The 26,259-nt window shown below is 57.3% G+C and overlaps 1 protein-coding gene across 1 annotated transcript; it reads left to right on the top strand.

Annotated features, from left to right (window-relative positions):
• The first annotated feature begins 692 nt into the window (after positions 1-692).
• On the top strand, positions 693-26,190 carry POMT2 (protein O-mannosyltransferase 2). The gene is made up of 21 exons (XM_075329537.1): positions 693-915; positions 2,800-2,884; positions 3,139-3,243; positions 8,700-8,808; positions 8,885-8,993; positions 9,064-9,223; positions 9,847-9,953; positions 10,067-10,149; positions 10,218-10,327; positions 13,322-13,388; positions 13,482-13,542; positions 16,085-16,163; positions 16,237-16,382; positions 20,681-20,772; positions 20,841-20,917; positions 22,340-22,411; positions 23,862-23,921; positions 24,238-24,343; positions 24,424-24,564; positions 25,438-25,549; positions 25,622-26,190. The coding sequence occupies exons 1-21, from the start codon at positions 707-709 to the stop codon at positions 25,725-25,727; spliced, it is 2,196 nt and encodes a 731-aa protein (XP_075185652.1). The 5' UTR covers positions 693-706; the 3' UTR covers positions 25,728-26,190.
• Positions 26,191-26,259: the final 69 nt, after the last annotated feature.

Below are 26,259 nucleotides of genomic sequence, written 5' to 3'. Positions count from 1 at the left end.
GGGGGGGATGTTGGCGGTGCCACACAGCGACCTCTGCTGTCCGGTCACCATGGTGATGAGGAGGATGCCGCACGGCAGAGAGGGGAGGCCGGAGCGGAGGACAGAGGGGAGGCCGGGGACAGAGGGGAGGCCGGAGCGGAGGACAGAGGGGAGGCCGGGAACTGAGGGGAGGACAGAGCGGAGGCCGGGGACTGAGGGGAGGTCTGAGGGGAGGCCGGGAACTGAGGGGAGGCCGGGGACTGAGGGGAGGCCGGGGACAGAGCGGAGGTCAGAGGGGAGGCCGGGGACTGAGGGGAGGTCTGAGGGGAGGCCGGGGACTGAGGGGAGGCCGGGGACAGAGCGGAGGCCGGGGACTGAGGGGAGGCCGGGGACAGAGCGGAGGTCAGAGGGGAGGCCGGGGACTGAGGGGAGGCCGGGGACTGAGCGGGCGTCAGAGGGGAAGCCGGGGACTGAGGGGAGGACAGAGCGGAGGCCGGGGACTGAGGGGAGGACTGAGGGGAGGCCGGGGACTGAGGGGAGGCCGGGAACTGAGGGGAGGCCGGGGACTGAGGGGAGGCCGGGGACTGAGGGGAGGCCGGGAACTGAGGGGAGGCCGGGGACTGAGGGGAGGCCGGGGACAGAGCGGAGGTCAGAGGGGAGCCCGGGGACTGAGGGGAGTTCAGAGGGGAGGCCGGGGACTGAGGGGAGGACAGAGGGGAGGCCAGGAATGAAGAGGCAGACTGAAGGGAGGTTGGAGGAGTGGACAGAGGGGAGGATGGAAGGGAGGCCAGGGACAGAGGAGAGGCTTTGGACTGATGGGAGGGCAGAGAGGTTGCCCCGCTGGGTGAAGGCTCAGTCCAGGGCCGCGCTAGCCGTGGTGCTCACACTTTCTTTACTCAGCCGTTTTTACCGACTGGCAGAGCCGCCGCATGTGTGGTGAGTACCGGTTGCTGGCCTCTGGAGCCGGTCCCGGTTGCTGGCCTCTGGAGCCGGTCCCGGTTGCTGGCCTCTGGAGCCGGTCCCGGTTGCTGGCCTCTGGAGCCGGTCCCGGTTGCTGGCCCCGGGATCCGGTCCCGGTTGCTGGTCTCGAGAGCCGGCCCCGGTTGCTGGTTCCAATTGCTGGTTCCGGGAGCCGGTTCCGGTTGCTGGCCTTGGGAGCTGCGCTGGCCCCGGTTACTGGTTGCGGTTGCTGGCCTTGGGAGCTGCGCTGGCCCCGGTTACTGGTTCCGGTTGCTGGCCTCGGGAGCTGCGCTGGCCCCGGTTACTGGCCCCAGTTACTGGCCTCGGGAGCTGCGCTGGCCCCGGTTACTGGCCCCGGTTGCTGGCCTCGGTTGCTGGCCTCGGGATCTGCGCTGGCCCCGGTTACTGGCCCCAGTTACTGGCCTCGGGATCTGCGCTGGCCCCGGTTACTGGCCCCAGTTACTGGCCTCGGGAGCTGCGCTGGCCCCGGTTACTGGCCCCAGTTACTGGCCTCGGGAGCTGCGCTGGCCCCGTTTACTGGCCCCAGTTACTGGCCTCGGGAGCTGCGCTGGCCCCGGTTACTGGCCCCGGTTGCTGGCCTCGGGAGCTGCGCCGGTCCCGGTTGCTGGCCCCAGTTGCTGGTATCTGTTGCTGGTTCCGGTTGCTGGCCTCGGGAGCTGCGCCGGTCCCGGTTGCTGGCCCCAGTTGCTGGTATCTGTTGCTGGTTCCGGTTGCTGGCCTCGGGAGCTGCGCCGGTCCCGGTTGCTGGCCCCAGTTGCTGGTATCTGTTGCTGGTTCCGGTTGCTGGCCTCGGGAGCTGCGCCGGTCCCGGTTGCTGGCCCCGGGAGCTGCGCCGGTCCCGGTTGCTGGCCCCAGTTGCTGGTATCGTTTGCTGGTTCCGGTTGCTGGCCTCGGGAGCTGCGCCGGCCCCGGTTGCTGGCCTCGGGAGCTGCGCCGGCCCCGGTTGCTGGCCCCAGTTGCTGGTATCGGTTGCTGGCCTCGGGAGCTGCGCCGGTCCCGGTTGCTGGTCTCGGAGCTTCGCCGCTCCCGGTTGCTGGTATCGGTTGCTGGCCTCGGGAGCTGCGCCGGTCCCGGTTGCTGGCCCCGGTTGCTGGCCTCGGGAGCTGCGCCGGTCCCGGTTGCTGGCCCCGGTTGCTGGCCTCGGGAGCTGCGCTGGCCCCGGTTGCTGGCTCGGGAGCTGCGCCGGTCCCGGTTGCTGGCCCCGGTTGCTGGCCTCGGGAGCTGCACCGGTCCCGGTTGCTGGCCTCGGGAGCTGCGCCGGCCCCGGTTGCTGGCCTCGGGAGCTGCGCCGGTCCCGGTTGCTGGCCCCGGTTGCTGGCCTCGGGAGCTGCGCCGGCCCCGGTTGCTGGCCTCGGGAGCTGCACCGGCCCCGGTTGCTGGCCTCGGGAGCTGCGCCGGTCCCGGTTGCTGGCTTCGGGAGCTGCGCCGGCCCCGGTTGCTGGCCTCGGGAACTGCGCCGGCCCCGGTTGCTGGCCTCGGGAGCTGCGCCGGCCCCGGTTGCTGGCCCCGGTTGCTGGCCTCGGGAGCTGCGCTGGCCCCGGTTGCTGGCTCGGGAGCTGCGCCGGCCCCGGTTGCTGGCCTCGGGAACTGCGCCGGTCCCGGTTGCTGGCCTCGGGAACTGCGCCGGCCCCGGTTGCTGGCCTCGGGAACTGCGCCGGCCCCGGTTGCTGGCCTCGGGAGCTGCGCCGGCCCCGGTTGCTGGCCTCGGGAGCTGCGCCGGCCCCGGTTGCTGGCCTCGGGAGCTGCGCCGGCCCCGGTTGCTGGCCTCGGGAGCTGCGCCGGCCCCGGTTGCTGGCCCCGGAGATGGGCTCCACGGTCACCGCCTTTCTCTTCTCACAGCTGGGATGAGACGCACTTTGGGAAGATGGGAAGCTACTACATCAATCGGACATTTTTCTTTGACGTTCATCCCCCGCTGGGAAAGGTAAACATATGAGCAGGTCACCGCAAACAATCCCCCCTACCCTGTATGTCTGTCTCGTGGGAAAGTAGGGTGGGTGTACATGTGTCTGGGGGTCGTACGTGGGTCCTGGGGGGCATGCATGGATCGGGGGGCCGTATGTTGGCCTTTGAGGCATATGTTGATCGGGGGCTGTAGTACATGGGTTGGGGGGCAGGGCATACGTTGGTCAGGGGGTGTACATCTGTCGTCTCCTGTTTCTCCATTTTCTTTTGCAGATGTTGATTGGACTCGCCGGACATCTGACTGGCTACAATGGGTCGTTCTCCTTCCTGCAGCCTGGGCAGCACTATGGCAGCCACCCGTATGTGGGCATGAGAGGGGTGAGCTGCGTTTGATAACTGGAGTAGTGATCGCTCTCTTAGTTCTGTGTCTCCCTTGTTGGGGGGATGAGGCCCCGTTGATCCTGGCCTTTTTCTTAGTTCTGTGTCTCCCTTGTGGGGGTGATGAGGCCCCGTTGATCCTGGCTGCTCTTAGTTCTGTGTCTCCCTTGTTGGGGGGATGAGGCCCCGTTGATCTTGGCCGCTCTTAGTTCTGTGTCTCCCTTGTTGGGGGGGATGAGGCCCCGTTGATCTTGGCCGCTCTTAGTTCTGTGTCTCCCTTGTTGGGGGAATGAGGCCCCGTTGATCCTGGCCGCTCTTAGTTCTGTGTCTCCCTTGTTGGGGGGGATGAGGCCCCGTTGATCTTGGCCGCTCTTAGTTCTGTGTCTCCCTTGTTGGGGGAATGAGGCCCCGTTGATCCTGGCCGCTCTTAGTTCTGTGTCTCCCTTGTTGGGGGGGATGAGGCCCCGTTGATCCTGGCCTTTTTCTTAGTTCTGTGTCTCCCTTGTTGGGGGGATGAGGCCCCGTTGATCTTGGCCCCTCTTAGTTCTGTGTCTCCCTTGTTGGGGGAATGAGGCCCCGTTGATCCTGGCCGCTCTTAGTTCTGTGTCTCCCTTGTTGGGGGGGATGAGGCCCCGTTGATCCTGGCCTTTTTCTTAGTTCTGTGTCTCCCTTGTTGGGGAGATGAGGCCCCGTTGATCTTGGCCGCTCTTAGTTCTGTGTCTCCCTTGTTGGGAGGGATGAGGCCCCCGTTGATCCTGGCCTTTTTCTTAGTTCTGTGTCTCCCTTGTTGGGGGGATGAGGTTCCATTGATCTTGGCCGCTCTTAGTTCTGTGTCTCCCTTGTTGGAAGGGTGAGGCCCCGTTGATCTTGGCCGCTCTTAGTTCTGTGTCTCCCTTGTTGGAGGTATGAGGCCCCGTTGATCTTGGCCGCTCTTAGTTCTGTGTCTCCCTTGTTGGAGGTATGAGGCCCCGTTGATCTTGGCCTCTCTCTTAGTTCTGTGTCTCCCTTGTTGGGGGGATGAGGCCCCGTTGATCTTGGCCGCTCTTAGTTCTGTGTCTCCCTTGTTGGGGGGATGAGGTCCCATTGATCTTGGCCGCTCTTAGTTCTGTGTTTCCCTTGTTGGAAGGGTGAGGCCCCGTTGATCCTGGCCGCTCTTAGTTTTGTGTCTCCCTTGTTGGGGGGATGAGGCCCCATTGATCCTGGCCGCTCTCTTAGTCCTGTTTCTTCCTCGGTGGGGGCATGAGGCCCCGTTGATCTTGGCCGCTCTTAGTTCTGCGGCTCCCTTGTTGGGAGGGATGAGGCCCCGTTGATCTTGGCTGCTCTCTCTTAGTTCTGTGTCTCCCTTGTTGGGAGGGATGAGGTCCCGTTGATCTTGGCTGCTCTTAGTTCTGTGTCTTCCTTATTGGGAGGGATGAGGTCCCGTTGATCTTGGCCGCTCTTAGTTCTGTGCCTCCCTTGTTGGGAGGGATGAGGCCCCGTTGATCTTGGCTGCGCTCTCTTAGTTCTGTGTCTCCCTTGTTGGGGGGATGAGGCCCCGTTGATCTTGGCCGCTCTTAGTTCTGTGTCTCCCTTGTTGGGAGGGATGAGGCCCCGTTGATCTTGGCTGCTCTTAGTTCTGTGTCTCCCTTGCGGGGGGGATGAGGTCCCGTTGATCTTGGCCGCTTTTAGTTCTGTGTCTCCCTTGTGGGGAGGGATGAGGCCCCGTTGATCTTGGCTCCTCTTAGTTCTGTGTCTTCCTTATTGGGAGGGATGAGGTCCCGTTGATCTTGGCCGCTCTTAGTTCTGTGTCTCCCTTGTTGGGAGGGGTGAGGCCCCGTTGATCTTGGCTGCTCTTAGTTCTGTGTCTCCCTTGCGGGGGGGATGAGGTCCCGTTGATCTTGGCTGCTCTTAGTTCTGTGTCTTCCTTATTGGGAGGGATGAGGCCCCATCGATCTTGGCTGCTCCTAGTTCTGTGTCTCCCTTGTTGGGAGGGGTGAAGCCCCGTTGATCCTGGCCGCTCTTAGTTCTGTGTCTCCCTTGTTGGGAGGGATGAGGCCCCGTTGATCCTGGCCTTTTTCTTAGTTCTGTGTCTCCCTTGTTGGGAGGGATGAGGCCCCATTGATCCTGGCCTTTTTCTTAGTTCTGTGTCTCCCTTGTTGGGGGGATGAGGCCCCGTTGATCCTGGCCTTTTTCTTAGTTCTGTGTCTCCCTTGTTGGGGGGATGAGGCCCCGTTGATCCTGGCCTTTTTATTAGTTCTGTGTCTCCCTTGTGGGGGGGATGAGGCCCCGTTGATCCTGGCCGCTCTTAGTTCTGTGTCTCCCTTGTGGGGGGGGATGAGGTCCCATTGATCTTGGCCGCTCTTAGTTCTGTGCCTCCCTTGTTGGGGGGATGAGGCCCCGTTGTTCTTGGCCGCTCTTAGTTCTGTGCCTCCCTTGTTGGGGGGATGAGGCCCCGTTGTTCTTGGCCGCTCTTAGTTCTGTGTCTCCCTTGTTGGAGGGATGAGGCTCCGTTGATCCTGGCTGCTCTCTCTTAGTTCTGTATCTCCCTTGTTGGGGGGATGAGGCCCCGTTGATCTTGGCCGCTCTTAGTTCTGTGTCTCCCTTGTTGGGGGGATGAGGCCCCGTTGATCCTGGCCTTTTTATTAGTTCTGTGTCTCCCTTGTGGGGGGGATGAGGCCCCATTAATCCTGGCCGCTTTTAGTTCTGTGTCTCCCTTGTTGGGGGGATGAGGCCCCGTTGATCCTGGCTGCTCTCCCTTAGTTCTGTGTCTCCCTTGTTGGGAGGATGAGGCCCCGTTGATCCTGGCTGCTCTCTCTTAGTTCTGTGTCTCCCTTGTTGGGGGGATGAGGTCCCGTTGAACTTGGCCTCTCTCTTAGTTCTGTGTCTCCCTTGTTGGGGGGATGAGGCCCCGTTGTTCTTGGCCGCTCTTAGTTCTTTGTCTCCCTTGTTTGGGGGGATGAGGCCCCGTTGTTCTTGGCTGCTCTTAGTTCTGTGTCTCCCTTGTTGGGGAGATGAGGCCTCGTTGATCCTGGCCTTTTTCTTAGTTCTGTGTCTCCCTTGTTGGGGGGATGAGGCCTCGTTGATCCTGGCCTTTTTTTTAGTTCTGTGTCTCTCTTGTTGGGGGGATGAGGCCCCATTGATCCTGGCCGCTCTTAGTTCTGTGTCTCCCTTGTTGGGGGGATGAGGCCCCGTTGATCCTGGCCTTTTTCTTAGTTCTGTGTCTCCCTTGTTGGAGGGATGAGGTCCCATTGATCTTGGCCGCTCTTAGTTCTGTGTCTCGTTGGGGGGATGAGGCCCCATTGATCCTGGCCGCTCTTAGTTCTGTGTCTCCCTTGTGGGGGTGGGGGGGGGGGTCAGGTCCCATTGATCTTGGCCGCTTTTAGTTCTGTGTCTCCCTTGTTGGGGGGATGAGGCCCCGTTGTTCTTGGCTGCTCTCCCTTAGTTCTGTGTCTCCCTTGTTGGGGGGATGAGGCCTCGTTGATCCTGGCCTTTTTTTTAGTTCTGTGTCTCTCTTGTTGGGGGGATGAGGCCCCATTGATCCTGGCCGCTCTTAGTTCTGTGTCTCCCTTGTGGGGGGGGGGGGTGAGGTCCCATTGAGCTTGGCCGCTCTTAGTTCTGTGTCTCCCTTGTTGGGGGGATGAGGCCCCATTGATTTTGGCCGCTTTTAGTTCTGTGTCTCCCTTGTTGGGGGGATGAGGCCCCGTTGTTCTTGGCTGCTTTCCCTTAGTTCTGTGTCTCCCTTGTTGGGGGGATGAGGCCCCGTTGATCCTGGCTGCTTTCCCTTAGTTCTGTGTCTCCCTTGTTGGGGGGATGAGGCCCCGTTGATCCTGGCTGCTTTCCCTTAGTTCTGTGTCTCCCTTGTTGGGGGGATGAGGCCCCGTTGATCCTGGCTGCTCTCTCTTAGTTCTGTGTCTCCCTTGTTGGGGGGATGAGGCCCCGTTGTTCTTGCCCGCTCTTAGTTCTGTGTCTCCCTTGTTGGAGGGATGAGGCCCCGTTGATCCTGGCCGCTCTTAGTTCTGTGTCTCCCTTGTTGGGGGGATGAGGCCCCGTTGATCCTGGCATCTCTCCCTTAGTTCTGTGTCTCCCTTGTTGGGGGATGAGGCCCCGTTGATCCTGGCCGCTCTTAGTTCTGTGTCTCCCTTGTTGGGGGGATGAGGCCCCGTTGATCCTGGCTGCTCTCTCTTAGTTCTGTGTCTCCCTTGTTGGGGGGATGAGGCCCCGTTGATCCTGGCCGCTCTTAGTTCTGTGTCTCCCTTGTTGGGGGGATACGGCCCCGTTGTTCTTGGCCGCTCTTAGTTCTGTGTCTCCCTTGTTGGGGGGATGAGGCCCCGTTGATTCTGGCCTTTTTCTTAGTTCTGTGTCTCCCTTGTTGGGGGGGATGAGGCCCTGTTGATCCTGGCCTTTTTCTTAGTTCTGTGTCTCCCTTGTTGGAGGGATGAGGCTCCATTGATCCTGGCCGCTCTTAGTTCTGTGTCTCCCTTGTTGGAGGGATGAGGTCCCATTGATCCTGGCCGCTCTTAGTTCTGTGTCTCCCTTGTTGGAGGGATGAGGCCCCATTGATCCTGGCCGCTCCTAGTTCTGTGTCTCCCTTTGGGGGAAGGGGATGAGGTCCCATTGATCTTGGCCACTCTTAATTCTGTGTCTCCCTTGTTGGGGGGATAAGGCCCCGTTGTTCTTGGCTGCTCTTAATTCTGTGTCTCCCTTGTTGGGGGGATGAGGCCCCGTTGATCCTGGCTGCTCTCTCTTAGTTCTGTGTCTCCCTTGTTGGGGGGGATGAGGCCCCGTTGATCCTGGCTGCTCTTAGTTCTGTGTCTCCCTTGTTGGAGGGATGAGGTCCCGTTGATCTTGGCCTCTCTCTTAGTTCTGTGTCTCCCTTGTTGGAGGGATGAGGTCCCATTTATCTTGGCCGCTCTTAGTTCTGTGTCTCCCTTGTTGGGGGGATGAGGTCCCGTTGATCCTGGCTGCTCTTAGTTCTGTGTCTCCCTTGTTGGGGGGATGAGGCCCCGTTGATCCTGGCTGCTCTTAGTTCTGTGTCTCCCTTGTGGGGGGGATGAGGTCCCATTGATCTTGGCCGCTCTTAGTTCTGTGTCTCCCTTGTTGGGAGGATGAGGTCCCGTTGATCTTGGCCTCTCTCTTAGTTCTGTGTCTCCCTTGTTGGGAGGGATGAGGCCCCGTTGTTCTTGGCCGCTCTTAGTTCTATGTCTCCCTTGTTGTAGGGATGAGGCCCCGTTGATCTTGGCCTCTCTCTTAGTTCTGTGTCTCCCTTGTTGGAGGGATGAGGCCCTGTTGATCCTGGCCTTTTTGTTAGTTCTGTGTCTTCCCCGTTGAGGGGTTGAGACCCTTGTTGTCCTTGGCTGCACTTTCTAAGCTCTCTGTCTTCCCCGGTGAGCGGTGAGGTCCCGTACGTCTTGGCAGTTCTCTGTCTCCGTTGTTGGTGGGGTTGGGCACGCCATTTATCTTACCTGTTCTCTTTGCAGTTCTGCGCTTTTCTCGGGGCCTGGCTTCCTCCGTTGGCCTTTCTCATCGTTCAGCAGTTGTCCCGGTCGGTGGTGGTGGCGCTGCTCGCCTCTCTACTTCTCCTACTTGGTAAGCTCACTTCCCAGGCACACACAATGGGGGTCTCCCCTGATCAGACCCCATGTGACGCCCCTCCGCTCCCCAGACACAGGCTGTATCACGCTATCGCAGTACATTCTGCTGGATTCTATCCTCATGTTCTTCATCATGGCCGCCGTGTTCAGCATGGTCATGTTCCAGTCCTGCTCTTGCCGGTGAGTGGCCACATGGGTCAGCTGCTGTAAACTGTCCTGTCCACACCCTGAGCCACATTTTTTCCTTCAGACCATTCAGTGCCCCCTGGTGGCTGTGGCTTGCTCTGACTGGAGTGAACCTGGCCGGAGCGATGGGAGTGAAATTTGTGGGTCTCTTTGTGATCGTCTTGGTTGGTGTGAACACGGCCCGAGACCTGTGGCGACTTCTAGGAGACCTCCGAATCTCGATGGTGAGTGGTGACTGTACCTGGATCGTGCTGATGACCGACGGAGACGGATGCTGGTGGCGGGGATGATGAAGGTGCTGAGCGCTGAGGCTTATGCTGCTCTGATCCGGGGTCTCTCCCTGGACGCCTTCACTTCTGCTCCCGGCGTCCTGAGGGCCCCGGTGCCTTCTAAGCCCGGTGTTATGTAGCGTTACCGGTGCCTTGTTGTGTAGATGGAGTTGGGGGAGGGCACGTCTTTCGCTGGTTATGGTTTTAGGATCAGTATGACCCTTGATCACCGTTTTATTGTATTTTTTTTGTGCGTAACACACATTTTAATTCTGGCTGTCGGAGAGTCATCATGGTAGATCCCCCGAGGGCTGCCTGGAATGGACCCCTTGGAAAGATTACTCAGGTTACATGATGCTGCCAGAGATTGTCAGCAGCCTTTATTGGGGGGGACATCTGAGATTGAAGCCGTCCCAGCAGGTGGTGGCTGTGTAACTCCGTTACATGTCCCAATACCACATGATGGGTGGGGAAGATGACTGATATTGATGACAGGGGATATCTGCTGGACCCTGTAGTCCGCCCTCACACAGTGTGCCAGGCCCGAGCTCTTTCATGCCGCCTTCTTGTCCTCACAGAATGTTGTCGTCCGTCACGTGGCTGCCCGTGTCCTCTGCCTCATCTTGCTGCCGCTCGCCCTCTATGCCTTGATTTTTGTCATACATTTTGCGGTTCTTAATAACAGGTAAGATTAGGGGCTGTGTGGGCTCTCATCACCAGCAGGGGGCAGGGTCGGTCTGTCCCATGCTGTGACCTGTAGTCCGCCACACTTAGGCTGTCACGTGTCTCTCGCTATAGTGGACCCGGGGACGGATTCTTCAGCTCAGCCTTCCAGTCTCGTCTGATCGGGAACAACCTGCACAACGCCTCCATGCCCGAGTGTGAGTATTGAGGGGACAGTGGGGGAGGTGGGATGCCTCTTATGATACAGGTGATGCTTCTCCTCTAGACCTGGCGTACGGCTCAGTGGTTACCCTGAAGAACGTGCGGACCGCTGCCGGATACCTGCACTCACACTGGCACCTGTATCCGGAAGGAGTGGGGTCGCGGCAGCAGCAGGTGGACATCGGACTCCCCTTCCCCCTCACTATCCTCTCTCAGCCACCTTTTCTCTCTCCCTCTCGGCCTTTTCCTCGCTCTCTCCCCCTCTCCGCCAGCCTTTTCCACCTTTCTCCCCCCGGCCCTTTCTTCTCTCTCCCTCTCTCCGCCGCCCTTTCCTCTCTCTCTCCTTCTCTGCCAGCCTTTTCTCTTTCTTTCTCTCTCCCCCTCTCCTCCGGCCTTTTCCCCCTCTCCCTCTCTCCGTCGTCCTTTTCCCTCTCTCTCCGCCGCCCTTTCCTTTCTCTCTCCGCCGCCCTTTCCTTTCTCTCTCCGCCGCCCTTTCCTCTCTCTCTCCGCCGCCCTTTCCTCTCTCTCTCCGCCGCCCTTTCCTCTCTCTCTCCGCCGCCCTTTCCTCTCTCTCTCCGCCGCCCTTTCCTCTCTCTCTCCGCCGCCCTTTCCTCTCTCTCCGCCGCCCTTCGTCTCTCTCTCTCTGCCGCCCTTTCCTCTCTCTCTCCGCCGCCCTTTCGTCTCTCTCTGCCGCCCTTTCCTCTCTCTCTCCGCCGCCCTTTCCTCTCTCTCTCCGCTGCCCTTTCCTCTCTCTCTCCGCCGCCCTTTCCTCTCTCTCTCCTTCTCTGCCAGCCTTTTCTCTTTCTTTCTCTCTCCCCCTCTCCTCCGGCCTTTTCCCCCTCTCCCTCTCTCCGTCGTCCTTTTCCCTCTCTCTCCGCCGCCCTTTCCTCTCTCTCTCCGCCGCCCTTTCCTCTCTCTCTCCGCCGCCCTTTCCTCTCTCTCTCCGCCGCCCTTTCCTCTCTCTCTCCGCCGCCCTTTCCTCTCTCTCTCCGCCGCCCTTTCCTCTCTCTCTCCGCCGCCCTTTCCTCTCTCTCTCCGCCGCCCTTTCCTCTCTCTCTCCGCCGCCCTTTCCTCTCTCTCTCCGCCGCCCTTTCCTCTCTCTCCGCCGCCCTTCGTCTCTCTCTCTCTGCCGCCCTTTCCGCTCTCTCCCGCTCTCCGCCGCCCTTCGTCTCTCTCTCTCTGCCGCCCTTTCCGCTCTCTCTCTCCCTCTCACCGCTGCCCTTTCCTCCCTCTCCCGCTCTCCACCGCCCTTTCCTCTCTCTCTGCCACCCTTTCCTCTCTCTGCCGCCCGTTCCTCTATGTCCGCCGGCCTTTCCTCTCTGTCCGCCGGCCTTTCCTCTCTCACTGCTGGCCTTTCCTCTCTGTCCGCCGGCCTTTCCTCTCTGTCCGCCGGCCTTTCCTCTCTGTCCGCCGGCCTTTCCTCTCTGTCCGCCGGCCTTTCCTCTCTGTCCGCCGGCCTTTCCTCTCTGTCCGCCGGCCTTTCCTCTCTCTCTGCCGGCCTTTCCTCTCTCTCTGCCGGCCTTTCCTCTCTGTCCGCCGGCCTTTCCTCTCTGTCCGCCGGCCTTTCCTCTCTCTCTGCCGGCCTTTCCTCTCTCTCTGCCGGCCTTTCCTCTCTCTCTGCCGGCCTTTCCTCTCTCTCTGCCGGCCTTTCCTCTCTCTCTGCCGGCCTTTCCTCTCTCTCTGCCGGCCTTTCCTCTCTCTCTGCCGGCCTTTCCTCTCTCTCTGCCGGCCTTTCCTCTCTCTCTGCCGGCCTTTCCTCTCTCTCTGCCGGCCTTTCCTCTCTCTCTGCCGGCCTTTCCTCTCTCTCTGCCGGCCTTTCCTCTCTCTCTGCCGGCCTTTCCTCTCTCTCTGCCGGCCTTTCCTCTCTCTCTGCCGGCCTTTCCTCTCTCTCTGCCGGCCTTTCCTCTCTCTCTGCCGGCCTTTCCTCTCTCTCTGCCGGCCTTTCCTCTCTCTCTGCCGGCCTTTCCTCTCTCTCTGCCGGCCTTTCCTCTCTCTCTGCCGGCCTTTCCTCTCTCTCTGCCGGCCTTTCCTCTCTCTCTGCCGGCCTTTCCTCTCTCTCTGCCGGCCTTTCCTCTCTCTCTGCCGGCCTTTCCTCTCTCTCTGCCGGCCTTTTCTCTCTCTCTCTGCCGGCCTTTTCTCTCTCTCTCTGCCGGCCTTTTCTCTCTCTCTCTCTCTCTCTCTCTCTCTGCCGCCCTTTCCTCTCCCTCTCTCTGCCGCCCTTTCCTCTCTCTCTGCCGCCCTTTCCTCTCTCTCTGCCAGCCTTTTCTCTCTCTCTCTGCCGGCCTTTTCTCTCTCTCTCTCTCTCTCTCTCTCTGCCGCCCTTTCCTCTCCCTCTCTCTGCCGCCCTTTCCTCTCCCTCTCTCTGCCGCCCTTTCCTCTCTCTCTGCCGCCCTTTCCTCTCTCTCTGCCGCCCTTTCCTCTCTCTCTGCCGCCCTTTCCTCTCTCTCTGCCGCCCTTTCCTCTCTCTCTGCCGCCCTTTCCTCCCTCTCTGCCGCCCTTTCCTCTCTCTCTGCCGCCCTTTCCTCTCTCTCTGCCGCCCTTTCCTCTCTGTCCGCCGCCCTTTCCTCTCTGTCCGCCGCCCTTTCCTCTCTGTCCGCCGCCCTTTCCTCTCTGTCCGCCGCCCTTTCCTCTCTGTCCGCCGCCCTTTCCTCTCTGTCCGCCGCCCTTTCCTCTCTGTCCGCCGCCCTTTCCTCTCTGTCCGCCGCCCTTTCCTCTCTGTCCGCCGCCCTTTCCTCTCTGTCCGCCGCCCTTTCCTCTCTGTCCGCCGCCCTTTCCTCTCTGTCCGCCGCCCTTTCCTCTCTGTCCGCCGCCCTTTCCTCTCTCTCTGCCGGCCTTTCCTCTCTGTCCGCCGCCCTTTCCTCTCTCTCTGCCGGCCTTTCCTCTCTGTCTGCCGGCCTTTCCTCTCTGTCTGCCGGCCTTTCCTCTCTGTCTGCCGGCCTTTCCTCTCTGTCCGCCGGCCTTTCCTCTCTGTCCGCCGGCCTTTCCTCTCTGTCCGCCGGCCTTTCCTCTCTGTCCGCCGGCCTTTCCTCTCTGTCCGCCGGCCTTTCCTCTCTGTCCGCCGGCCTTTCCTCTCTGTCCGCCGGCCTTTCCTCTCTGTCCGCCGGCCTTTCCTCTCTGTCCGCCGGCCTTTTCCCCTCCCTCCGTTGACCTTCTCCTGTCGTTCTTCAGGTTACCACATATTCTCACAAGGATTACAACAACCTGTGGAGGGTGATGAAGGCGGACGCGGAGTGCGGTGAGGGGACGGGGGCCTGGCGCTCTGCCTGTGTGTTTCGGTATAGCCTGTGTCTCGCTGCCCCTCCACTGACTGCTGTCCTTCTCCCCCCAGACATTGAATTCACCCCGGAGTTTGTGCATCACGGAGACCTGATTCGTCTGGAGCATAAAGCGTGAGTGAGGCAAGACACGGGCCGAGGTGTAAGGGTTAATCTCTGTCCACCACGTGCCCCACTGGGAGCGCCGGCTATTACACACACACAGGCCCGGTATTGGATGTGCGTTCCGCCTGTGCAGACGTGATGGGCTGTGGGCTCGAACCCGCCTGTATTCATGAGATGCACAGGGTGGTCCTCGGCTCTGCTGGCTGCCACACTCCATCTTCAGCAGCCGCCATGGTCGTTTCATGGCTGATATGTCCCCGTGCTCTGTCTCCAGCTGCTTTATTATATTACAGGTGCAATGCAGGAGGTCTCGGCCGTCGGCTGAGCCCGGTGTGCGCGGCGGTCGTCGGCTGATCCCGGTGTGCGCGGCGGCCGTCGGCTGATTCCGGTGTGCGCGGCGGCCGTCGGCTGATCCCCGTGTGCGCGGCGGCCGTCGGCTGATTCCGCGGTGCGCGGCCGTCGGATGATCCCGCGATGCCCAGTCAGCTGATGTGGGGGCCGTCCTCCGCGCTCACTGCTGTCATCTTGGGGTTGTAGCGGCTGACATGTTCACATCAGCAGTTTCTGCAGGATCAGGGATCTGTCCTCCGCTCATTCACCACATAAACAGCCTGGTAAAGGCCGGGCCTCTGCTGTGCCTCCTGGCAGTCAGTGTGATCTCTGCCAGCCGGCTCCGCACTGTTATGTGAGCTTCGGCATCCCTCTGTTCTGGGCCCTCGGGCATCTCCTGAGCGGAGTAACAGCTGCAGATACATGGGTTGTGTAGGAATCTTGTGGTCCTTGTTTGCAGGCTGAGCCCCATTATTTATATACAGTTAGGTCCAGAAATCTTTGGCCAGTGACACAATTTTCGCGAGTTGGGCTCTGCATGCCACCACATTGGATTTGAAATGAAACCTCTACAACAGAATTCAAGTGCAGATTGTAACGTTTAATTTGAAGGTTTGAACAAAAATATCTGATAGAAATTGTAGGAATTGTCACATTTCTTTACAAACACTCCACATTTTAGGAGGTCAAAAGTAATTGGACAAATAAACCAAACCCAAACAAAATATTTTTATTTTCAATATTTTGTTGCGAATCCTTTGGAGGCAATCACTGCCTTAAGTCTGGAACCCATGGACATCACCAAACGCTGGGTTTCCTCCTTCTTAATGCTTTGCCAGGCCTTTACAGCCGCAGCCTTCAGGTCTTGCTTGTTCGTGGGTCTTTCCGTCTTAAGTCTGGATTTGAGCAAGTGAAATGCATGCTCAATTGGGTTAAGATCTGGTGATTGACTTGGCCATTGCAGAATGTTCCACTTATTTGCACTCATGAACTCCTGGGTAGCTTTGGCTGTATGCTTGGGGTCATTGTCCATCTGTACTATGAAGCGCCGTCCGATCAACTTTGCGGCATTTGGCTGAATCTGGGCTGAAAGTATATCCCAGTACACTTCAGAATTCATCCGGCTACTCTTGTCTGCTGTTATGTCATCAATAAACACAAGTGACCCAGTGCCATTGAAAGCCATGCATGCCCATGCCATCACGTTGCCTCCACCATGTTTTACAGAGGATGTGGTGTGCCTTGGATCATGTGCCGTTCCCTTTCTTCTCCAAACTTTTTTCTTCCCATCATTCTGGTACAGGTTGATCTTGGTCTCATCTGTCCATAGAATACTTTTACAGAACTGAGCTGGCTTCATGAGGTGTTTTTCAGCAAATTTAACTCTGGCCTGTCTATTTTTGGAATTGATGAATGGTTTGCATCTAGATGTGAACCCTTTGTATTTACTTTCATGGAGTCTTCTCTTTACTGTTGACTTAGAGACAGATACACCTACTTCACTGAGAGTGTTCTGGACTTCAGTTGATGTTGTGAACGGGTTCTTCTTCACCAAAGAAAGTATGCGGCGATCATCCACCACTGTTGTCATCCGTGGACGCCCAGGCCTTTTTGAGTTCCCAAGCTCACCAGTCAATTCCTTTTTTCTCAGAATGTACCCGACTGTTGATTTTGCTACTCCAAGCATGTCTGCTATCTCTCTGATGGATTTTTTCTTTTTTTTCAGCCTCAGGATGTTCTGCTTCACCTCAATTGAGAGTTCCTTAGACCGCATGTTGTCTGGTCACAGCAACAACTTCCAAATGCAAAACCACACACCTGTAATCAACCCCAGACCTTTTAACTACTTCATTGATTACAGGTTAATGAGGGAGACGCCTTTAGAGTTAATTGCAGCCCTTAGAGTCCCTTGTCCAATTACTTTTGGTCCCATGAAAAAGAGGAGGCTATGCATTACAGAGCTATGATTCCTAAACCCTTTCTCCGATTTGGATGTGAAAACTCTCATATTGCAGCTGGGAGTGTGCACTTTCAGCCCATATTATATATATAATTGTATTTCTGAACATGTTTTTGTAAACAGCTAAAATAACAAAACTTGTGTCACTGTCCAAATATTTCTGGCCCTGACTGTATATATATATGTGCAGTACCACACACAGCCTGTGCAGGAGGAGGGCGCCGTGCTCTTCTCAGATATTATGTCCTCTTGTTCTCCCAGCACCGGACGTAACCTCCATAGTCATCAGCGGGAGGCGCCACTGACAAAGAAGCATCTGCAGGTGACGGCGTACGGCACGGTGAGGATGGCAGCAATCCTCCTGGTTATTGGTGTGCCGCCGCTCACCGTGTAACCGCGTCTCTTCTTCACAGAACGGCACAGGAGACAGCAATGACTTCTGGAGGATTGAGGTGACGGGCGGCAAATCTAAAGTGAAGGTCCTGCGCAGTCAGATCCGCCTGCGGCACCTCTCCACCGGCTGCGTGCTGGGATCATCCGGGAAGACGCTGCCAAAGTGGTGAGAAGTGAGGCCGGGGGCTCAAAGCCAGCACCCCCCACACGCCTCATATCTGCTGTGATCGCATTCTACCCAACATGCACAGTGAGGGAAATAAGTATTGGATCCTTCGCTGATTGTAAGTGGAAAAACTTCCACAAAGACATGAACACTATAATTTTAAGGGTCAATTAATTTTAACACTGAGAATATCCAGAATAAAATCCAGAAAATCCCATTTATACAATGATATAAATGTATTTGCATTCTGCAGAGAAAAATAAGTATTGGATCCCCTACCAACCATTAAGCGTTCTGGCTACAGACATTAGCCGCTCCTGATCTCCTCGTTCCCTGCATTACAGATGGCTCTTACATTGTCCCCTGTATAAAGCCTCCATTCATCAGTCAGCCTCTAACCTCTACAACATGGGCGACCAGAGAGCTTTCTAAGGACGTCCGGGACAAGATCAGTGTAACGCCTGCCTGGATCCACACACTCAGACGGGCTGTAATGGACAGGCTAGAGGGAAGCCGCTCACCAAGCAGGACCCCCAGAACCCTGAAACCCTTTAACCCCTATACAGGGATTTGGAATTACACAGGGCCCTGGAGATCGCTACCTGTGGAAGGCTGCAGTCCGATGAGAGTAGTCGTCAGGCAGGGTCAAACCAGGAATAGCAGAACAGGGACAGAATCGTCAGGCAATGACGTAGTCAGCAAACATAGCAGAGGTCAAATCCGGATCGGGCAGCGAGGTACAAAAACAGCAGCAGGAGGGTAGTCAGGAAACAAGCAGAAGTCAGCACACAGGAATCACTATTCAGAACGGGAATCAGGAATACAAAACTGTCTCTGGCAGGGACCAGCAGACAGGAGGGGAATAAGAAGGGTGTGGTGCCTTCCCATTGGCTGAGGCTGAATGATGGTAACTTCAACTAAAAGACACACACCACCTACAGTCACCCAGTGGTACTGCAGATCCCAGGGAAACCCAGCACAGTGCATGATCGGAGTCTGCGCCCACCAGAGCCACTGGCACCAACTCCTCTCCCATCCCCAGCATTATCCACGGCGGGAACACGACGCCGCCTGGTGATCAAGCAGAAGTCACAGGAGTGGACTCTGGTGGTCACGTGACAATCACAGACCAGCACAAGGCTGGAATGGGCTAAAAAACCATAAGTAAGACGCAGGGTGAGAAGGAGAAACTGCTGGTGCAATAGTAAGAAAATGGAAGAAATATAAAATGAGCGTCAATCCACATTAACCTGGGGCTCCGTGCAAAATCTCACCTCATGGGGTCTCCAGGATCATGAGAAAGGTGAGAGATCAGCCTAAAACTACACGGGGGGAACTTGTTACTGATCTCAAGGCAGCTGGGACCAGTGTCACCAAGACAACCATTGCTAACACATTACGCTGTAATAGTGCCCACAAAGTCCCACTGCTCAAGAAGGTCCATGTGCGGCCGGCCCGACTGAAGAAGGCCCGTGTGCGGCCGACCCCGTCTGAAGAAGGCCCGTGTGCGGCCGGCCCCGTCTGATGAAAGCCCGTGTGCGGCCGGCCTGTCTGAAGAAGGCCTGTGTGCGGCCGGCCCCGTCTGAAGAAGGCCCGTGTGCGGCCGGCCCCGTCTGAAGAAGGCCCGTGTGCGGCCGGCCCCGTCTGAAGAAGGCCCGTGTGCGGCCGGCCCCATCTGAAGAAGGCCCGTGTGCGGCCAGCCCCGTCTGAAGAAGGCCCGTGTGCGGCCGGCCCCGTCTGAAGAAGGCCCGTGTGCGGCCAGCCCGTCCGAAGAAGGCCCGTGTGCGGCCGGCCCCGTCTGAAGAAGGCCCGTGTGCGGCCGGCTCGACTGAAGAAGGCCCGTGTGCGGCCGGCCCATCTGAAGAACGCCCGTGTGCGGCCGGCCCGTCTGAAGAAGGCCCGTGTGCGGCCGGCCCGTCTGAAGAACGCCCGTGTCACCTGGATGATTGTGAGAGTGATTGGGAGAAGGTGCTGTGGTCAGATAAGACCAAAATTGAGCTCTTTGGCCTTAACTCGCCATGTTTGGAGGAAGAGAAATGCTGTCTATGACTCAAAGAATACCATCCCCACTGTCAAGCATGGAGGTGGAAACATTATATTTTGGGGGTGTTTCTCTGCTAAGGGCAGAGGACTACTTCACCGCATCAATGGGACAATGGATGGAGCCATGTACCGTAAAATCCTGCGTGACAACCTCCTTCCCTCCTCCAGGACATTAAAAATGGGTCGTGGCTGAGTCTTCCAGCATAATGACCCAAAACATACAGCCAAGGCAACAAAGGAGTGGCTCAAAATGAAGCGCATTAAGGTCATGGAGTGGCCTAGCCGGTCTCCAGACCTTAATCCCATAGAAAACTTATGGAGGAGCTGAAGATCTGAGTTCTCAAGCGACTGCCTCAAAATCTGAAAGGTAAGGTGTCATGTTTTGTTATTTTTTGGCTGTCTAGATCACAGCAGAGGGAGGAGATGGCCGCCATCTTTGTCCCCACCGCCATCACTCCCCCACAGCTCCGCCTGCTCTCGTGTGCTCCGTTCCTAGGAGCTCGGTGGGGCACAATATACTGGGGAGTGCAGTATACAGTGGAGCATAGGATACAGCGGAGCGTGGTATACTAAAGAGCACGGTATACAGCGGGGTGCAGAATACAGTGGAGCGCGGTATACAGCGAGGTGCGGTATACTGAGGAGCGCGGAATACAGCAGAGCGTGATATGCATTGGGGTGTAGTATACAGTGCCACACTATGCCAGCCTCCTTTATGACACTTTAGACACATTAGGATCACTTTGCGGTTATCAACAAAATAGCTCCGCACTGTGATCCTAAACTTCATCTTCCCTTATCCTTTTGGAAATAACCAGAATGGGAGGGGGAGCTGTGACATCACAGAGATGACAGCAGACTCCGCCCACTTTTACTGCAGCTATAATGTGAGCTATTTCTACAGCAGGATTTCAGCAGCTGCTCCCCCTAGTGTTTAAAAGGGGAAAATATCAAACTCTTTATTTTGTTATATTTTGCTCAATTAAATAATATTCAAAACATTAAATCATTAATATTTTACATTTTTTCAGTTATTGAAATGTTGGGGGTTTTTTACGACTCCTTCCCTTTAAGGATTTAGAGATGATCTGGAAAGAGGAGAGGAGCAAAATCCTCCCGACATCAAACCTCATCATCAACTACAAAAAACACCTGACCGCTGGGCGGCCAACAAGGGGACGGCCACCGAGTATTAAGTCTTGTTTGCCGGAGGAATCCAATACTTATTTCTCTCTGCAAAATGCAAATACATTTATGTAATTTATACAGTGGGATTTTCTGGATTTTATTTTAGGTATTCTATCTCGCACTGTTACAATTAACCTAAAATTATTCATGTCTCTGTCAGTGGCAAAACTTACACAATCAGCGAGGGATCAAATACTTATTTCCCCCACTGTATGTGTCCACCCCCAAAATCACTGTGTACATCCTATACTGAGCCTGTATTATACTCCAGAGCTGCACTCACTATTCTGCTGGTGCAGTCACTGTGTACATACATTACTGATCCTGAGTTACCTCCCGTATTATACCCCAGAGCTGCACTCACTATTCTGCTGCTGCAGTCACTGTGTACATACATTACATTACTGATCCTGAGTTACCTCCTGTATTATACCCCAGAGCTGCACTCACTATTCTGCTGCTGCAGTCACTGTGTACATACATTACTGATTCTGAGTTACCTCCTGTATTATACTCCAGAGCTGCACTCACTATTCTGCTGGTGCAGTCACTGTGTACATACATTACATTACTGATCCTGAGTTACCTCCTGTATTCTACTCCAGAGCTGCACTCACTATTCTGCTGGTGCAGTCACTGTGTACATACACTACATTACTGATCCTGAGTTATGCTCAGAAGTTTGCATACCTCGGCAGATTTTTTGCTTTTGGAGACAAGCTTCCAAACTCCTTGGAGTGATGAGACCAAAAATCAGACTTTTTGGCCACAACCATAAAGGCTACATTTGGAGAGGTGTGAACAAGGCCTATGATGAAAGGAACACCATTCCTACTGTAAAGCATGGAGGTGGATCACTGATGATGTGGGGCTGTGTGAGCTACAAAGGCACGGGAATCTTGGTCAAAGGAAGGAAAGATGAATGCAGCACGTTATCAGCAAATACTGGAGGCAGGGGAGTGAACTGTCGGGGGAGGGGATGGACGGTCAGGGGAGGGGATGGACGGTCGGGTGACACTATACTGACCTCTGATGTACAGGGCGTTCCCTTCATTTCTCTCCCTCAGGGGCTGGGAGCAGGGGGAGGTGACATGCAGCCCGTATCTACGTGAGACCCCCAGCACCCTCTGGAGCGTGGAGGACCATGAGAACGTCCGGCGTAAGTGTGTGACCCCTCATTAGTGTCCCCTCGTCCTCTCCGTCTGCTGAACACATTCTCTATCTCAGTCCCGAATATCTCTGTCTCCATCCTGAAGCCGACCTTCCTGGAGGCGCTGGCAGAGTCCCACATTGTGATGCTGAGGGTAAGTAGCGCCCTGGTGGGGCAGGGGGCTTGTAATGAGTCCAGGGGTGGGGCAGGGGGCTTGTAATGAGTCCAGGGGTGGGGCAGGGGGCTTGTAATGAGTCCAGGGGTGGGGCAGGGGGCTTGTAATGAGTCCAGGGGTGGGGCAGGGGGCTTGTGATGAGTCCAGGGGTGGGGAAGGGGGCTTGTGATGAGTCCAGGGATGAGGGGACAGTGATGGGGTGGGGTAGGGGGCTTGTGGTGAGTCCAGGGGTGGGGCAGGGGGCTTGTAATGAGTCCAGGGGTGGGGCAGGGGGCTTGTGATGAGTCCAGGGGTGGGGCAGGGGGCTTGTAATGAGTCCAGGGGTGGGGCAGGGGGCTTGTGATGAGTCCAGGGGTGGGGCAGGGGGCTTGTGATGAGTCCAGGGGTGGGGCAGGGGGCTTGTGATGAGTCCAGGGGTGGGGCAGGGGGCTTGTGATGAGTCCAGGGATGGGGCAGGGGGCTTGTGATGAGTCCAGGGATGAGGGGACAGTGATGGGGTGGGGCAGGGGGCTTGTGGTGAGTCCAGGGATGAGGTTGGGGCAGGGGGCTTGTGATTAGTCCAGGGGTGGGGGGGACAGGGGGCTTGTGATTAGTCCAGGGGTGGGGGGGGACAGTGATGGGGTGGGGCAGGGGGCTTGTGATTAGTCCAGGGGTTGGGGAACAGTGGTGGGTTGGGGTGTGGGACAGGGGGCTTGTGATGAGTCCAGGGGTGGGGGGGACAGGGGGCTTGTGGTGAGTCCAGGGGCGGGGGGGACAGTGACAGTGATGGGGTGGGGCAGGGGGCTTGTGATTAGTCCAGGGGTTGGGGAACAGCGGTGGGTTGGGGTGTGGGACAGGGGCCTTGTGGTGAGTCCAGGGATGAGGTGGGGCAGGGGGCTAGTGATGCGTCAAGGGGTGGGGGGACAGTGCTGGGATGGGGGAGGGGCAGGGGGCTTGTAATGAGTCCAGGGGTGGGACAGGGGGCTTGTGATGAGTCCAGGGATGGGGCAGGGGGCTTGTGATGAGTCCAGGGGTGGGGGGACAATGGTGGGTTGGGGGTGGGGCAGGGGGCTTGTGGTGAATCTAGGGGTGCGGGGACAATGGTGGGTTGGGGGTGGGGCAGGGGGCTTGTGATGAGTCCAGGGGTTGGGGAACAGTGGTGGGTTGGGGGTGGGACAGGGGGCTTGTGGTGAGTCCAGGGGTAGGGGGGACAGGGGGCTTGTGAGGAGTCCAGGGGGGGGGGGCAGTGATGGGGTGGGGCAGGGGGCTTGTGATTAGTCCAGGGGTGGGGGGACAATGGTGGATTGGGGGTGGGGCAGGGGGCTTGTGATGCGTCAAGGGGTGGGGGGATAGGGATGGGGGAGGGGCAGGGGGCTTGTGAAGGGTCTTTGATCACAAGTGGTTGTTCTTTTACTCTCTAAGGCAAACAGTGGTCTGAAGCCCAAAGAGCACGAGGTGACATCCAAGCCCTGGCACTGGCCGATTAACTTCCAGGTGAGAGCCCCCCACCCCCGCCAGCCCGGACCCCCAATCCGCAGTGTAGGTGTGTAATAATTATCATGGATAACTCAGGAATCTTATTGTGTGGAGAAAAGACACAACTGAACCCGGTTTATAGGTGATAGCAACAAGTCCATAACCAGAGGAGACATCAGATGAGGCCTTCAGGAAAGGCTCCGGAAAACCGCACAGGATAATGTGATTTAGCGGGGCAGTTTCTACAGCTCCATAAAGAAGACAAAGTCCAGAACCTGAAGCAGAGCAGATACAAGTCCAGAACCTGAAGCAGATCAGATACAAGTCCAGAACCTGAAGCAGAGCAGATACAAGCCCAGAACCTGAAGCAGAGCAGATACAAGTCCAGAACCTGAAGCAGAGCAGATACAAGTCCAGAACCTGAAGCAGAGCAGATACAAGTCCAGAACCTGAAGCAGAGCAGATACAAGTCCAGAACCTGAAGCAGAGCAGATACAAGTCCAGAACCTGATGAAGAGAAGATACAAGCCCAGAACCTGAAGCAGAGCAGATACAAGCCCAGAACCTGAAGCAGAGCAGATACAAGCCCAGAACCTGATGCAGAGCAGATACAAGTCCAGAACCTGATGCAGAGCAGATACAAGTCCAGAACCTGAAGCGGAGCAGATACAAGTCCAGAACCTGATGCAGAGCAGATACAAGCCCAGAACCTGAAGCAGAGCAGATACAAGCCCAGAACCTGAAGCAGAGCAGATACAAGTCCAGAACCTGATGCAGAGCAGATACAAGTCCAGAACCTGAAGCGGAGCAGATACAAGCCCAGAACCTGAAGCGGAGCAGATACAAGTCCAGAACCTGATGCAGAGCAGATACAAGCCCAGAACCTGAAGCAGAGCAGATACAAGCCCAGAACCTGAAGCAGAGCAAATACAAGTCCAGAACCTGATGCAGAGCAGATACAAGTCCAGAACCTGATGCAGAGCAGATACAAGTCCAGAACCTGATGCAGAGCAGATTACAAAGTCCAGAACCTGATGCAGAGCAGATACAAGTCCAGAACCTGATGCAGAGCTGTTTATAATAGTCCAGAACATTCCCGTGCTCCGCTGCTGCATCAATTCAAATGTGGAAGTAACAGAGCACTTAAGTAAGATAGCTTAGTGTCAGTAAAGGCAGGTCGGGATGAGCCGCAGCAGAGGACAAGGCGACACCAGCTGAAGCAGAACCTCTGGTGAGCAGAAGCAGGAGCGTCACACAGGATTTGCTGGAGTAGATGAAGAAACTTGAAGAGCAGAGAACCAGGCACAATACTCAGAGGACTGGAGGCTGGACTGGGGTTTATAAAGGCATGAGGCCAAAAACACATGGAGAGAAATGAAGCAGGGGACGCCATCTTGGAAGAGGGCAAAAAGCCCAAAAAGTAATTAGAATAACCGGAATCCTGACAAAGCGACTTTTTCCCTTGCAGGGGCTCCGCTTCTCCGGTGTGAACACTACAGATTTCCGGATTTATCTACTGGGGAATCCGGTGAGTGTGATTTCCCCACCCCCCTTCTGTCATCTGCCTCCATCCCCCTGTTGGACCCACATTCCCCCTCCTCTCCCCACAGTTCTTACATCCACCCCCATCCCCTCCTCCTGTTGTTCTCACATCCCCCCCCCTCCCCGGTTCTTACATCTGCCCCCCATGGTTCTTACATCCACCCCCCTCCCCCTGGTTCTTACATCCGCCCCCCTCCCCCTGGTTCTCACATCATCCCCCCATGGTTCTTACATCCGCCCCCCTCCCCCTGATTCTCACATTTCCCCCATGGTTTTTACATCCACCCCCCTCCCCCATGTAGGTGATTTGGTTTCTGAACCTCGGTGGTCTGGTCGTGTACATGGTTTTGGCGCTGTGTGCGGCGGTCTCCTTGCAGCGCGGCGTCTCCCTGAGCAGTGAGGTGATGGGTAAGTGCTGCTCCTGCTATTGTCCTGGTTTCCTCTCCTGGTGATCACTGATCTTCTGTGTGTGGGGTTATGTCTTGCAGATGTCTTCACGCTTCTCCTGGAGGGTGGGGGGCAGCTGATGTCAGGTTGGTTGCTGCACTACCTGCCTTTCTTCTTCATGGGACGAGTTTTGTATTATCACCACTACTTCCCTGCCATGCTCTTCTCCAGCATGCTGACCGGTGAGTGCCCATCACTGACATGGAGCACATGAAGACAATGGAAGGAGTCTCTATCACTGTCTCTGTAATGTTGTCCCTTTTCTGCTCTTACGTGGAAAGTCTCTGCCCTGTCGGGGGCACTCACATCTCCCCTCTCTGCTCTGTTGGGGGCGCTGACGTCTCCCCTCTGTCCGTGCTGGCCAGGGCGCTGACGTCTCCCCTCTCTTGGCACTAGTCAGGGCGCTGACGTCTCCTGTCTCTCGGCGCTGGCCGGGGCGCTGACGTCTTCCCTCTCTCGGCACTAGTCGGGGCGCTGACGTCTCCTGTCTCTCGGTGCTGGCCGGGGCGCTAACGTCTTCCCTCTCTCGGTGCTGGCGGGGGGTGCCGACATTTCCCCTCTCTCGGCGCTGGCGGGGGTGCCGATGTCTCCCCTCTCTCTCGGCCCTGGCGGGGGTGCCGACGTCTCCCCTCTCTCGGCCCTGGCGGGGGTGCCGTCTCCCCTCTCTCGGCCCTGGCGGGGGTTCCGACGTCTCCCCTCTCTCGGTGCTGGTGGGGCGCCGACGTCTTCCCTCTCTCTGCCGTCGGGGTTGCTGACCTCTCCCCTCTGTCGGCACTGGTGGGGGAGCTGACGTCTCCTCTCTCTCGGCCCTGGCGGGGGTGCCGTCTCCCCTCTCTCGGCGCTGGCGAGGGTGCCGACGTCTCCCCTCTCTCTGTGCTGGCGGGGCGCCGACGTCTTCCCTCTCTCTACCGTCGGGGTTGCTGACCTCTCCCCTCTCTCGGCACTGGTGGGGGAGCTGACGTCTCTCCTGTGTCTGCCCTGTTGGGGGGCGTTGACATCTCTCCTCTCTGCCCTGTCGGGTTGTTAACGTCTCTCCTCTTTCACTTGCCATATAGCGGTCACGTTCTGGTCTCTGCTCCAGTTGGGTGCTGCCATCCTCCGCCCGTCATGCCGCGGAGCAGTGTGCGCGGTTGGGATGACTCTGCTGTCTATGACTCTGCTGTACAGGTGGGTGATCCCGCTGGTAGATGTCAGAAGCTGCCGCTGTTGTTCCGATTGTGACTTGCGCTTCTCTTGCAGCTTCTATCTCTTCCATCCTCTAGCCTACGGCATGGTGGGGTCTCTGGCAGATGCCGCTGACAGCCCCATGGCAGGACTGCGCTGGATGGACTCCTGGGACTTCTGAATATGGGGCCTGGAGTAGATGCGCTGATCGGAGCACAACTTGTGGCCCTGAGTGCCTCGTAGTTACTTTAGGCTCTGGATCGGTGGAGTGCAGGAGAGGTGACTTCCAGCGGTTGACAGTGTCCATGCTCCTCACATGCTGACCGTGGTCATGATAGATGTGGTCTTGAGGCCGGTCCTCGTACACAGTCCTAGACGAGCTCCCTGGAGCTGAAGCATGCTGCGCCGGTAACTGGACCTAACTGCTGTAACTCCTCTCTGGGCTGCACATAGCCATATGCTGCACGGGACCTGGATCAGCTCCTCCCCCTCACATTTGAGTTTAGGTGCAGGCCTGTGCTCTGGACCACGGGGGATCTGCAACTCTGTGTCTGAGTGATGATCGGCTGCAACCGTCATTACCTTGTGCCGCTGCTCCTGGTGTGAACTGTGTGGAGAGCAGGTGTAATAAACGATTTTCAGCGTATGGTCTCTTGTCTGTTCGGTGCAGCATACAGTGGAGCAAAGAGCACGAAGGATGGGGATGGAGAGCA

This window comes from Anomaloglossus baeobatrachus, chromosome 12 (assembly GCF_048569485.1).
Source record: "Anomaloglossus baeobatrachus isolate aAnoBae1 chromosome 12, aAnoBae1.hap1, whole genome shotgun sequence".
In the NCBI taxonomy this organism is placed as follows: Eukaryota; Metazoa; Chordata; class Amphibia; order Anura; family Aromobatidae; genus Anomaloglossus; species Anomaloglossus baeobatrachus.
The sequence above is the reverse complement of the archived record's forward strand: the minus strand, read 5'-3'. Positions and strand labels throughout refer to the sequence as shown.

What these genes read in the sequence shown, in the direction of transcription:
- POMT2 (XM_075329537.1), top strand. Translation starts at nt 707, where the DNA reads ATGAAGAGGCAGACTGAAGGGAGGTTGGAGGAGTGGACAGAGGGGAGG. An exon ending in CTCTCTACTTCTCCTACTTG is followed by an intron (nt 8,809 to 8,884) that starts GTAAGCTCACTT and finishes TCCGCTCCCCAG; the next exon opens with ACACAGGCTGTATCACGCTA. An exon ending in TTCCAGTCCTGCTCTTGCCG is followed by an intron (nt 8,994 to 9,063) that starts GTGAGTGGCCAC and finishes TTTTTCCTTCAG; the next exon opens with ACCATTCAGTGCCCCCTGGT.